The sequence below is a fragment of the Phasianus colchicus genome, chromosome 3 (genome assembly GCF_987193195.1).
Source record: "Phasianus colchicus chromosome 3, bPhaCol1.hap1.1, whole genome shotgun sequence".
Classification (NCBI taxonomy): domain Eukaryota; kingdom Metazoa; phylum Chordata; class Aves; order Galliformes; family Phasianidae; genus Phasianus; species Phasianus colchicus.
In genome coordinates, this window is record NC_143438.1 from 61517696 (window position 1) to 61532201 (window position 14506).

Below are 14506 nucleotides of genomic sequence, written 5' to 3' on the forward strand. Positions count from 1 at the left end.
TCTCTCTGATGCAAAGCTTGATGGACCCAAGGTCTCACAAACTTAGGGGACACTTGGCACTCATCAGAAATGAGCTCCCTTAGTCTAACAGCTGTGGATGGAAAGTCAGAGTGTGTGCACTGAGGGACAGTCACCCTGCCTCGAAAAGGGAATAGCTGCCAAGCAATAAGAACATGCATTAAAGACTTGGCAATGTGTGTGAAAACTCTTAGAGATTCCTTTTCCTTGGGATGAATTTCATGGCACTGCCTGTTGTTTTCTTACTTTAGTCTGAATGTTGCTGATAGCCAGCAATCATCTTGCAAAGGAGATGCTGATTCTTTCTACCACCACGTCTTTGTGTTTTTCTGTCTTGGCTGTTCTAAAAAAAAAAAAAAGAAAGAATGCCTGCACCTGCTGGTCTTCAAAGAAATGAGATCCTGGGGTTTAAAATTTCAAGTGTACATTTTTTTTGGTAAGTAATAGTTACCACCTCATTTGGGAGGCTCTTCTTTCCCTTTGCTACTCCCCAAAAAAGGGTGGAGAAGGTAGAATAAAAACAAGGTTCACAGATTTATTCACAGTCAGTCCCCAAGGATCTTATATTTTTAGCTCCACTGACTGCAAAGCTAACTTCTAATTTTCTCTGTTTCCCAAGAATGATATCACACAGTAGAAATTTTGGTAACTCATGAAATTAAGTGTCATAACAGAAATAAACCAACAAAGCATTCAGTTTGTGCGGTGCTTGCTGCTCAGCCTCCTCAGAGGGCAGCAGAGTGAAACTTCTGCGAGTCTCCAGGGACTAACACATCATTTATTCTGCACAGGATAAATCTAAGATGCGGTTAAGCTCTTTTTGAAGTAAACAAGCTTAAACTGGTAAGCTAAATGTCACCGTAACTTTCAAGACCAAAATGAGAGATGTAGGGACAATGTAATTTTACCAAGAATTGAGGGCAAAAGAGAGGGGCTTGCTACTGACTGCTGCAATGGGTGTCTGTTAACAGGAGCAAACAGCAAGTGAAGGTTGAGCAATACTTTCCTAGGAGAATGGGCTAAAGGGAGGGTTTTGTGCAGAGGAGGCTGGCTAACAACAGATTTCAAACTGCAGGCAGGGTGAATGGCTTTCCTGCATTTGGATGAGCATGGAATACATGAATTGTATGTATTCACAGATCAATAGGCTTGCATCAAAATCCACACTATTAATTTATTCTCCTAATAGACAAAAGCTCCAAAGCACTTGGTGTTAATTAACTGCTTGTTGAAAAGTGCTGAAAACACTATGCCTGATACATAAAGCAATAGAACCTTTGTTTTTAGTGAAATCTACCAGATTTTTCTTCTAATGGATCAATGTAAACCACTTTCATTTTATTTTTTGGTCATAAAATTGAAGACAATCTTTTTTGTGCCTCAGATTTGTCACTCTGTTTTGAGTGACAGATCACACTCAGAATTGTGCCTCTGTTCTGAGAATGTATAGACAGAATTCCAGATAGATGCCCAAGGACTTAACTACATAATTCTTACTGTTAATTAAATAAAATTAAATAAAATGATAATACCTACGATTAAAACCCAGGGATTTATGCTATCAGGTAATTTGCAGGGACTGATGGATGGAAGGCACTATACCATTTTAATCAAATTACTGCTGACTCACTTCAAGTGAAGGTTATATAATTAGAAACGAGATTGCAAGCAGATCCAGAATGCATACTGCTATGTATTAAATAAGTGAAGAGCATGGATGAAACAACTCTCCTCTCAGGACAAAACTGTACCAAAAAAAGCTATATGGTGAATTGCATTCTCCCCAGCGCTAATGTACTTACCACACAGCTGAAGTTTGGAATAGTTGCATATTTGTAAGAGTAAGGGTACAGCAGCATCTGTGCGTATGCATGGAAGGACAAGTAGGCTTTTATTTGTTTACGATGTTTGCGAAGAAAATGAGCAACAGCCTTTACTTCAGGCTCAGACTCAGGGAAGGGACCACAGTAGGTGTCATCGCAAGGGTGAAGTGAGGCCCCTTCATCTAGAATGGAATGAGAAAGCTGATGGTGAACAATCACAGAGAATTTCTAAGGGACAGCCCGTGTGACCTGTGTGCAAAAGCATGAAAAGCAATAAACAAATTGCTTTCATGTGACTGATGGGCATGAGCCAGTGGGACCTCAGTACAGCAATCTGCTCATCTAGTAGACGCACAAGTGGCCAAGTGGCCAGCTCCATGCAATGCTTCCCAGAGGTCAGATTTTTAATCCATCAGAAAAAGGGGAGTCTGACCTCACTTTTCTTCAGTATTTTCTTCAGTAACTTTCCGTACGAGGGGCACTCTTTATAGCATTCCAGCATGAAGTTTGTCTTAAAACCATTTCAAGGTTTCAGTTGGTTTATTTGAAATCAGAGAACTGTGTCCCTGTCACTAGTCACTGCCAGGACAAATCCAGCCTCTAAGAGTAGTTTCATTTACTAACTTATAAAGTGATAGCTACAATGGTAGGTAGCTAACCTTAATTTGCATTACCTTAGAGACTGGTTTAAAACAGGAGAAATTCCCTGACCACTGCCTATTTTTACTCTTATAAACCCTATGAGAAAAAAAAATGATGTGATGCATGGGATGATTGCTCGGTTAGCTAAAATAGAAATCATCTCAGCTTGCACAGGGCTTATTTTTCTTTCAAAAGGGGCAGGGGTTCAATTGTGAGGATTTCTTTCACCACATCATCCTGCTCAGGTGGCAGTAAGCTACAGAAGCAAAGCCTACGTGTAATATCCCATGAGGTAGTGAAAGATGAAACTCAGAAAAGGAGACATAGCAGTGGCTCCTTTATCATCTAACAATTCTGTTTCTAAGCCACTGTCTCATTTACAGCTGAGGGCCTGGGCCTAAAAGAACAATTTTTATGCAAATCCATGCTACTCTTTTATCCACTGTGATTTCAGAATGCCACGTTTTACTTTGACCTGCAGAATAATAATAGTTTGTTTGTGACATTCTCTTGTGCCATCAGGGACTTACAAAAGCAGTGTTTTATTAGCTTTCATTTGTATAGTAAGTACTTCCATCTTCAAATAATAAGAAAAGAGCAGTGAGAGTGAGAATGCATGATAGTATGAAATAGAACAAGGTTACGCAATCATCCTAATGCAAAATAAATAATAAATAAATAAATTAATTAAAGTGAAAGTATCCTATACTGCAAATTCATCTGTAAAGGAAAAATGAGGCTATCATTCAATGGCCACAGGTGAGGATATCAAAAGGTATTAGTGCTTAGATAGCAGTGGATATGGGAGGGTTATATTGAGGGCAGATGGTGTCCTCCCTGCAGAACAGATGGCCAACATGTCATCCAAATCTCAAGAGTACCCTGCCTCGATGTCTTGTCAGATAATATAGCTAAAGGAAAGCTATTTCACAGAGCCTGCAGAGCCAATGCTTTTTTTTCTTCTTTTTTTTTTTAATGGATGCTTCATCTCCCATAGCAGTGTTGTATGCTGAACCATTAATAAACAGCATAATCCTGCAAGCTTACTGTTAAATGACCCAGTAGTAAAATATGACTCAGTTTAGTTACTTTTAGTGAAGAAAAGGTTCTCTATACTGTTCAGCCTACTATCATGAGCCACTTGCAATCCCAGCTATAGTTAATGCTTTTCCTTGAGTGAAGGTGGCTGATGGTAAAGAGGCTGAGTTTCAATGGTGCCCATGGACAGTGTAAGGATATCTTCGATTTTCATACTGAAAGTTCTTTTAGAGTAACAAGAAGGAAAAAAAAATGAAACAGTGCTATCAACTCCTGTGAAATTTCAGAGTTACAGTCACGAGAAGAAAATGGAATTGCATAAAATGTCATCATACTGCTTTATTTTTGTACCTGGGGGAGGGCAAGTATCATCTGATATACCTCATGAGATCAAAGGTGCAAAGGAAATGGGTGCAGAGACTGGTAAAACAAAATCTGATTGGCTACAGAAACAAGACTGGGAGTACAGATGACTGGAGCATGATTCTTGAACTTCCTTGCAGCCACTTCTCCTGCCAGAGTGAGGCACTGTCCTCGGTGAGCAATGAGGTGCACTGGAAATTGGGATGTACTGGAAATTTGTACTCCTACTACTTCTCTCTTGGGAACTTTGGATGCAAACTTCTTCATTGAATTTGCCATATGAAATGATTTAAATCTTTGTAACTAATTATTGATTTTAAATTTATGATCTTGTGGACTGATTGCAAGGCACAGAATAGTCTTCTGCCTTGCAAAACAATGTCTTTTTTTCCTTTTCCCTTCCAGGCTGTCTCATAACCTGTTGCTTCAGGAGTTGGACTCGACGATCATCATGGATCCCTTCTAGCTCGGGATATTCTATGCTTCTATGATTCTGTGATTTATCTCAAGAACATTAAGCCATTGTGCTAGTTACTGCACATATGTATATCAGAGAACATCTGTACCCCAGAGATCTTGCAGTCAGTATTCAGCTAGGCCTGTCTGCAATTTGTGTGTGCTATTTTAGGCACAGGGGGCTGCAGTGACATTTTTCCCAATAAGTGATATAGCCCTTTTTTCAGCCCCTATGGAATACAGAAGTGATATCATAAAGCTTACATCAAATCCCTGCACTAGATGGGAAGAAGAGACCAAAGGGGATGCTGTGCTATCTTTCCCAAGTAGGTCTGTGTGGCTTTGCTGGGAGCCCAGTGGGGAAGATCAAGCCTTGCCTGCGAACTCTAGGTATGACTGAACTGTATTAAAGGGTTTTTAAAGGTGTGTGCAGGATTAAATTTTAAATGCATTACAATTATACAAGTCTCAAAGTGTGATATGATCCAGATTCTTTTCTGCTTCATTTAGTGTTATATTAATGAGAACACAGGGCTCTGGGTGAGCATCTTCTGAGCACCAGTCAGCCCTGGCCATGAAAGAGCTCTTTATTCTCTGCTGAAATAGAGTAAGGTGGAATTTGGGGTCTGGTGCAGGAAGCAGGGCATGTGCTTAGTGGGATGGTGAGCAACCCTGGAAGAATTTTTATTTTTTAAAGGGTGAGGACCTGTCTTTCACGTGTAGTGCAGGGAAGAAATGCAACAAGCAGTGGATTGAAACATACAATGTGTGTGTATTGTTATAGTTTCACTCAGCCCACAAAAACTCTTTTTCTTTTATCAAAAAAATGAGTAAGCATTACTGGGACTCAGCAAAGAATGTTTGAGTTTAAATACAGTGGGAGTGTTTTAATACAGGAGAGAATTTTTAATACAGGAGATAGGGGAGAGGGAGGAGCAGAATGACTTGAACCAAAAAAAGATTAATTAGGACTAGAAAGAAAATACACAGTGTGAATATTAATGTCCACTGATAGGTCTCTATAATACGGCTCTGAAGACTATGTAGAAGAATGTTCATTCTAATTAAGCTGCTGGCTGTCTTCTGAATAGTAAACATATGTCCTCAAAATACCTCCAGCTGTGACTGATGTGCTTAGTTAAAAGATGGTAACAGAGATGTAGGAGTTTGGTTCATTTTTACATTATTTTTGCAGCCTTGAAGATCATGGTAGCAGGGCTATATTCTGTAAAGGAGAAATTCTCATCCAACAACTGTAACTGCTTCCATGTCTGTCTTCTCTTTACTGCAAATAGATACAAATTTAGTAGTTGATAGAAAAGGCTTATACCTATCTCATTACAACTACCTGAAAGGAGGTTGTGATAGGGGAGGTTCAGTTTGGACATTAGGAAAGATTTCTTCTCCAAAGAGTGGTGATGCATTGGAAGAGGCTGCCCAGGGAGGTGGTGAAGTCACTGTCCCTGGAGGATTTCAAGAAATGTGTAGGTGTGTGGCATTTGGGAACATGGTTAGTGGGCATGGTTGTGATGGGTTGATGGTTGGACTAGATGATCTTAGAGGCCTTTTCCAGCCTTAATGATTCTGTGATTCTGTGAAATTGGAAGCATATTTCACAGGTCTGTGTTGCATTGAATATGTAATTCTTTTCACCCTTGTCACTTATAATCACCTTGGGTAGGTTATTTTCACTTAATTTGATCCATACATTTTAAAAATGTCTACTTGGAGAATCAAGACAAATTGCAGAGTACTTACTGCAAGCAGTCAGCACTGTGGAAACACCTGGAGACTTCCAGTGGAAGAGGGTTGGGCTAAGGGCTGTTGAATTAGAAGTGTGTAAACACTACTTCGGAAAGGTGAATAAAGTTGCTTAAGATGGGAGAGCAGGTCAGCAGAAGAACCAGGTATAAAACACTCTATTTCATAACGAAGGGCTATTACTGTCAGTTGCAGCAGAACTTGTGTGACTGCTGACTTCTGTGTGTGAGCTGCATCATCTTGCTATAAGTTTTATTTTCTTTTTCAGTTGTTTCACCCCAGATCTGCTAGTATTTAATTACTTCTGCATTCCATATGCAAAATTTAAGTCACTTTTTATGAAAGTATTTGCAGAAATTCTAGGAGCTTTAAAATGGACCTCCATGCATTTAAAAGCATCTTCTTTCTTCATTAAATCACTAATAATAGTAGTCTTAAAATGTTCTCAGACATTTCTCTATGGGGCCAACAAAGCAAATCTGATTCTAAAACTAAGTTGATTTCAGAGATTAGATAAATTAAATAAATCTAAAATGTTTCCTAAAGTTGTAGTCAGGTAGATTCTGAAATATGATGGACCAAACTCAGTACTGTGCTTTGAATGAGTTATATTGCAGAACTACAGTGCAGTGTTTTAATTTTGCCACACATACCATAAAAACTTTTTTTCTGATGAGATGCCTTTTTCGAAAGTTTAGACTTTTTTTTTCTTAAGATAGAAGGCACATTTAAGCCCTGCCTTGTGGCGTTATGAAAAAGAAGCTTCAATTTTAACAATGGAAAAGAGAACACTTCACAACAGATGTGACCTAACCTACTTACTGTGTTGGATAATTAAATACAGGGTAATCTGAACTGCTGGACCAAAGTATTTCCAGACTTACCGCACCATTTCACTTTCCAGTTGCGATTAGCATCAACCCCATAACACCAAAACCTGGAGTTCTTTGATCTTGTTTTTCTCCAGAACCGATCCTAAGGTAAGTTTTAAAATAGTTAATTAGCAATATTGCTATATTTTGACAAAAATCTCTCTGTTCATAAACAAACACACACAAAAGCTCAACCCAGTAATCATTTCCAGTGTTCTGTTTTAACTGAATTAATTTACTCCGATTTTGCATGATACAGAGTGATGAGTGAGATTATACAGGAAGTCACCTTTGAATGGTGTAATAAGCATTCAGTCTTCCTGTCTGAATAATTTTTTGTGTAATACTAGTGATAGTACTTACATTTGTCCAGCTATAATGGTATCCATCCACATTAAATACAGGCATGACATAGAAATACAGCTGAGTTAGCATCTTTTTCATGGCAGGATCAGTCTGGTATGTCTGAAGAGCCTAAAGAAGATAAGCCGAATAAAGTAGTTTCCACACCAAAAACAATTTCCAGGCTAAATATGGCGACTGGCTAAATGGTCACTCAACCTTTGGCCATATACTGGCCTGATCCTACTCCTTTCTATCATTCCTAGAGCTGTATGTGAAAGGCTGACATATTCTCGGAAATGTGATTAAAGGGAGCATGTGTACAAATAAAAAAGGTCCTCAAAAGACCGTATCCACTCTGCTTCTCTGTTCCTTTTGATAGCTAAGAAAATACAACTCACATTCCATAGAAACAAACAAGTACATAATGTTTGTTTACATAGGTTGAGAGACAGTGGAACAGTTCCTTAACTGAGGAAGCTTGTTTAGGTTCCATAAGGTAATGACGGTGAGGTCAGAGCACCTCTGAAAAGAATTTAAGGCTCACTCTGCGTAAGATTTTGTTGCATTCAGAGTAATTTACTATGTTCAAAATCATCAACACAGGCATCTTATTCCTTTACAATTTAGAAAACCCATAATTTTGGGGAATCTCAGGTATGAAGGTTAGTGGAGGAAGTCTAGGTAGGAAAATGAGAAGCTCTTCAGTGGTTCTGTTAGCCATCAGTAGAGTCCTTTACCATTTTCAGAAAGCTTGCTGTGGCAAAAACAGTCTCTGGTTATAGCTAGGCATCAAACTTCAGAGTTTAAGTCTTGATTCTGTAAGGCAGGGAATGAAGTGCTTCACTGATAGCTGGAAAGCCCAGCACATTGCCACTGGCTTTTGAGAGAAAACAGGATTGCTTCTCTCCTCCAGCTGCCATGATTCTGGCCTGCAGTATTCCTAGCCCTCGGGATACCAGAGGAAATGCATCTGGGGCACAATAGGGAAAGTTGTTCTGAGATAAAGCAAGCTAAAAGCTTTTCAATTGACAAGTGCTAGGGAATGGAGTGAAGTGCAGGATTTCAATACTTCTGGGCTCCAATCCATGCAGCTGGTTGGATTATTGACACTGCCACTGGGACTGATGGATGCCTTTTATGGGATGTCTACTCAAAATGCCTATACCACTGGATTTTTCTGGGGCTGGAATTTATTCCTTGAGGATGTGAATGTTGTTTTTTTCTTTACTGAGGGCCGAATGAGACTCCTCAATACTTGTTCATTACCCTGTCATGCAGTGGGATGAGATGTTGAATTAGAGCAAGGTTATCACAGAGGAGAAGTGGAGGACAGCGGGCTTTTGAAAGCAGCTTGCTGCAGCCATGGGGATACTGGAAAAAGTATCTCTGGCCAACGCAGATGTCACAGGTCTCTGGGCCCCTTTGCCATCAATTTCCCAGATTCTTAGCTGGAAAGGTATGGCATTTAAATTCAATTTCTGTTTATTAAGGAAGCCACAGAAAGGCTACAAATACATCTGGATAATAGTAATGGTGTTCAGGGAACTTCAGCTATAGTAAAAAAGTAATTTCATCAAAACTGAAAGCAATGCTTACTAAGAAATAATGATTGTGAAAAAAAAAAAGGCTCTGTTTCATTGATGTTCTGCATGCCAAAAACACATATTGAAGCAGGGCTGCTTTGTGTATTGCCACACACTTAAATCTTAGCAGGATTAAAAGCCTATAATGTAAGCACGAATGTTAAATATGTCTGACTCTGTTACTGCAGTGAAAACAGAATGAAGGTGTGCTTCAAAATGGGACTCTAGGGAAATGAACTTCTTTATCAGGCCTATTTCAGGGAGAAGAAATTTGGTCAGGGAGGAAACAAGTCACCACACATCACTTCCTTGACTTTTTAATGTTTTTCTATTTTTTAGCCAGGGCTAACAAACACAGCTAGTTTGTTTTTGTGATGAGCATTTATGTAACAGAGGCAATGGAACTGGCATATTGCTTGTACCTCTCTATATACCATTATTTCACTGCAAATTATACCTGTAATCATGCATTTTGTTACACTGAAGTGTTATATAATGTACTGTAAACTAGAATGCTGGAAGAATGAACTCTTCTAAACACTTCATAAAACCATCTCCTTAAAATTACTACAGATAATTCATTAATTTAAGGCAATACATTCCTTAAAATCACATGAAGTGGCTTTGAAAAATTTCAGAACCTTTCCAAATCTGCAAAAAGTGACATAATGAAAATATTTTAATACCTTTTCATGTGTAATGTGTTTTAAATTCTGTGAAAGACATCTTTTTTCTTGTTAAATAAAAGAATCACCACTTAAAAAAAAAAAAAACACAACAGACTGCAAAATGTTGAGCATCCTTCCATTTTTTAAAGCTACTCTGTATCATTTTAGTAGCTGCCATCATTGATGAAATATTATGAGAAACTTTGGTTTTACAGTTCCCAGCAAGACTTTTCAAACTTTTATGTCTTAAAATTGATCTAGAGCCAAATATATCAATCATACAATTCTGTTCTTTAAAGCATATATGGTTTATCTTAATAATTTGGTTCATCTTTTTGAGCACCATCTCATTTAAAATATAATGGACCTGGTACACCTTTCTTTTTCACAGAAAGCAAGAGTATAGATGCTATAAACTGGTATGAGATCACATCCTTGTTCCTGAAATTATTTTGTCCTTCACAGTACATCTGTATCTGGTAATTTTGTTTGATACACATAATAAGGCAATACAGGCTGCATAACCTTACCTCCCTTAGCTCGGAGGTCTTTGGCAGTGTGCCTTATGAGCACCAAGGTGTGCTGCTCCTGGAGCACAGCACACAGCTCATCGTTTGGAACGTGACTCTCAAATCTTCCAAATAATGATCATGCGGCCCTCCTAACAGTGTTGAAACATTTTCTCCTCACCGTGGCACAAGCAAAAGGAATATAAGCCATTAGTGAATTAACTGCATTGTAGTTTGCAGTGAGCTCTCAGAATACAAAGTGATGCTACTTCATAGAACTTAATTCTGCTTCCCCATCATGCAATCAATAGCAGCTTTGCTGCTGAATGCGCAGAGAGCAGGGCTGGCCCAATAAATGCTGAATAGAGTTATTAGTGAATGAACAGATGATGCAGGATCCCTGCCAACAACATGCAAGCAATCTGCCTGGGGGATGGGGGAAACGACCGGTGATTAATAGGAGGGGGCTCAATCATCTGGATCAGCAGAGAGTGGTGGTTGCTGATAGACCTGTGCCAGTTTAGGTTGGCTGAGGATCTGGTCCATATGAAATTTAATTTGGGGGATGAAGTAAACAAAACAGCCAAGGCAATAAAATGCAGGAGTTTAAAATGGATTTAGGATACAATTGTGCTTTTAATAAAGTAAGGGGATTTACTCAGAAGGACAAAGCAAGGAGACAGGATTGAGGAAAACTCTGAAACTGTGTGTGAGCTTAATAACGATTTGCTGTTCCCCAGTTAATTGTTATTAAATTGAAGGTAACGGTGAGCTTATGTTATTTCTGGTTTTGAATTTAACATTCATGCTGAATTAACCTGCTACTATTTTAGCACAGGTAATTGGCTCTATTGCTGTTCTAACAGAAATCATATCAAACCACTCCTGATAAAGCAGGACGAGCTCTTCTACCCATTTAGGAAGTCATCAGTTAGAACAACCTTCTAGTGGTAATGTATAATGTTTTACTACTCTCTGTATTTCTTACATGTTAGCAAGGCAATACTGTAATCCGCCATTCAGGCACTCATGGCCATTTTATCAGTTTGGCAAGTCAGCTGTTTTCTCCGTCTTTGTTGTTGGAAACAGTAGATCTTTTAATTTCCATTTTCCTTTTTACTACTAGTGCCCTGCTTTGGCACTAATATCACAAGCAGAGTGGTAAGCCCATTACTAAGGAGAAGAGACAAATGAGTATCTAGAGCCAAACATCTTATAGCAGAGTCCAACTTTAAAGGTCAAAGTTTGAATCATGCCTGTAACCTGAAACAATTATTTGTTTGTTTCTTTGTTTATTTCCAAACAAAATCTTTCTTCCTCTTTGGCAGTATACAGAAAATACTGCTAACAGGAGGAATCCAGAAACAACAAAGAAATTTAAAAGTGTTACAACTACTCTGCAGAACTCAGAAGAGAGCCCACTGAAAAGTTTACAAAACAGAAAGATCTGCAGGATACCAAGAGCTTGTTGATGCCTCTACTTAAGGATGGAAATGGAGATTACACTGGAACAGAATCAGAGGGACAACAATATGACTGACATGTTAAAGAATGTCCCAGTGTGAACAGGACCACCCTAGCAAATGCAGCATCTTGTGGGAAGAAGCCAGACACGATTATACAGATCTTAGTGGAATTCGGAGATACAACTTCTTGGTTCAACATCATCACTCAGGAGCAGACTGCTAAAATATAATGCAGGATTTCTTCCCCAAGACAAGAAATATGTTAGAACAAAAATGTGAATGATCTTCATGCACTGAAGAAGAACACACTCAGCAGCACAAAGGCCTTCACCAGCAAATGTCATTGGAAAGTCCCTACTGCAAAACAAGGCAGCAGCTGCAGAGTTACTTTCTCTTATTTTATCAAAATGCATTCACACTGTGGAAAATGAATAGCTGCAAGCACAAGAAAAGTAATTTTTACCTTCCTAAGATCATGAATAGTTAGGAAGTTGCAGCTGAGTAACTGAAATTGCAGAAAGGAAATAATACAATATATATGTTTTTGGGTTTTTTTTCCTTTTGGAAAAGGAAAACCAGAAATATTTTCATTTTTATTTTTATTTTTTTATTTTTTTATTTTTTTGCCATCATGAAATTGTCACATCAAAGGAAAGGACCTTCTCTGAACAACAGTAATGTTGAATAGAACTTGGGGAAAATCCACTATGAACCGAATGAAAAGGAAGCAACATTGCACAGCACAGAACTAGTTTGCTACAGCTGTTTTTAAAACAATGCATCACATGCCTCATTGTGGTGATACAATGGTATTGCACTCCATCTTTTCTGGCATTGGTTTAGGTTTTATCCATTAAAAAAAAACCAACACCAAAACATCACAACTGAAGGCCCAGTCTTGTTGGTAGTGTTCACTGCTGCTTTATTTTCCTACCGCTCAGAATTGGTGAACTCTGTTTTCAGTAGCACGGATGTGCTGGAGAGATGCAGAAACTCAGTGGGATGCAAGATGGCTGCTGAAATGACATTCAAAACTGAACCAGTTGTGGAGTGTTGCTGAGTAGCAGCAAAACCTAGATATAGACAGGTGTGAATATGGCATGGAAACTTCAAATGGCAGGGACAGTATTTGGTAGAAGAAAAAGAACAACCTGTGGATAAAACAGATTCTGCATTTGCATTAGTGGCTCTTGCTGTTGAGAGGCTGATGAATGAAGTACTGAGGGAAGAGGCTGAAAGAGGAGAACTCTCTGATGGAGCAAAAACAAACAGCATTTCAGGCAGAAGCTCCTGACAGAAAAGAATGAGCTAAAGATAAGTAAGGCTGAGTGTTTCAAATATAGATGCTGCTGGATGAAACAGATGGATTTTTCCCCCAGATAATGGATATACAGGGAGTACTGAGAGAAGATGATATTTCTTTTCTTAGGTTAGACAACTAAAAAGACAGCTGGGGAAACTGTAGTCTGGCAAATAATGAAAATTAAGCTCCAACGATTGTATTACATGAGAGATCCATCACCAGGTGACTGGGCCTTCAAAGGTGCAGAGCCCCATCCTCACCATGTCACAACCACTCACACATAGGGAGGGAGCTGTGAGGGGACAAGATAAAGCCTGTAGAGCCTTCTGGTCTTCAGGAGTGAATTGAAAACTGATGAACAGGAGGAAAGTCCAGAGAAGACTTCACAGAAAAAGCAGGTATGGTGGTTTAATAAGCAACAACAACAACAACAAAAAATCAAGTCAAGCCAACATCAGCTGAAGAGCTTTAGCTGAAGGGAAAGGACCTTGGAAAGAGAGCACATCCAGGTAAAGGATGAAGGTAAAAAAGCTGCAGGTGCAGTATTTGTTTTGGCCTTGCATGCCTCTGATTCACTTTGGGATATTTCAAAAAGTTTCAAAAGCTCTTCAGATTTCTGAGAGCCAGTACTCAAAGACATGCTAAGATCAAGGGTCCCCAGGATCAGGAGTGGCATAAATAAATGTATGGCACACAGGGAGACAGTCAAGTCTATACTTGCTTTCCTGCAAAAATTTCTGCTTAGAAAACTTGAAAAAAATTGAGATGGAAAGTATATCATGGGGAGGGTGAACTAACCCTTTATTTATTATCTCAAAGAGTCCCTAAATAAAGGTGCAATGAGCATTCTTTAAATGAAGTCTGAAATCTTGGACTGTGGGGAATGTGTCATTTCATCTGCACCTTCAAGGACTTTAGTCTGTAGAGAAATGATAGACCAACCATTTAATCTTTAACAAACATTGATGTGTTGCTTCATATAACATACTTACAGAGCCCTGAGATCAGGATGTTTTTGAAGTGTGTGAAAAACAGCTGTCTGAATCTCATCATCACCAGGGAGAAAGGCAGCATTTGAGACTCTGGTAGTTATGGAGAGTAAAGGAAAATAAATCTCCTGAATCCTAAAACCTTACCGATTTTGATGTAGTTCAGCATTACCCAAAGTGATTGAGAAGGTGAGGCTGATTCCTAACAGTGAACATCAGCACTGGGCTGATGAACTAAGTGCTGCTCTGATTGTTGATGCAGTATCCCACAGGTGTTTTGTCCATCAGGACACGGACTGAGGAATTTTGCGGAATGAGTTTGAATGTTAAACTGGCTTTCAGCAGTTCTTAAAGCAGGAAAAGTTACAGTTTTATGGGCTTTTAACCATACAGTTGGCCCAGCACTGAAAAATAACCAGACCTCTTTAAAAGTCATGCTGTCATCATGGTTTCTTGCTTGGACCTGCTTCTGGTCACACAGTTGTATTTTTTTGGTTCTATATATGTATGCCCTATTATTTTAGATATCCTGCCTTCACAATCAAGCACTTCATAAACATTCCTGAGGAAGAATCAGAGGCCTCAAATCATGCAAAATTCCTGGTAAAAAGTAGTCTCTGGAGCCTGGTCCACAGGCCTAATGGCTGCCTAATTGGCAGTATCCATCCCA

At 39.0% G+C, this 14506-nt stretch overlaps 1 protein-coding gene and 1 long non-coding RNA gene across 2 annotated transcripts in view; one reads left to right on the forward strand and one right to left on the reverse strand.

Moving 5' to 3' along the window:
• The window catches only part of CPA6 (carboxypeptidase A6), an 85919-nt gene that overhangs the window by 4636 nt on the left and 66777 nt on the right, over nt 1-14506 (reverse strand). Inside the window, exons 7-9 of the mRNA XM_090137679.1 lie at nt 7337-7447; nt 6986-7076; nt 1821-2023 (exon numbers count right to left, since the gene is read on the reverse strand). Of these exons, the coding sequence (XP_089993805.1) occupies nt 1821-2023; nt 6986-7076; nt 7337-7447 (405 nt within the window). The remainder of the gene's footprint in view (nt 1-1820; nt 2024-6985; nt 7077-7336; nt 7448-14506) is intronic.
• LOC149918633 (uncharacterized) overlaps nt 12183-14506 on the forward strand; it is a 41156-nt gene continuing 38832 nt past the window's right edge. Inside the window, exon 1 of the long non-coding RNA XR_016465202.1 lies at nt 12183-13369. This is a non-coding gene — a long non-coding RNA (uncharacterized LOC149918633). The remainder of the gene's footprint in view (nt 13370-14506) is intronic.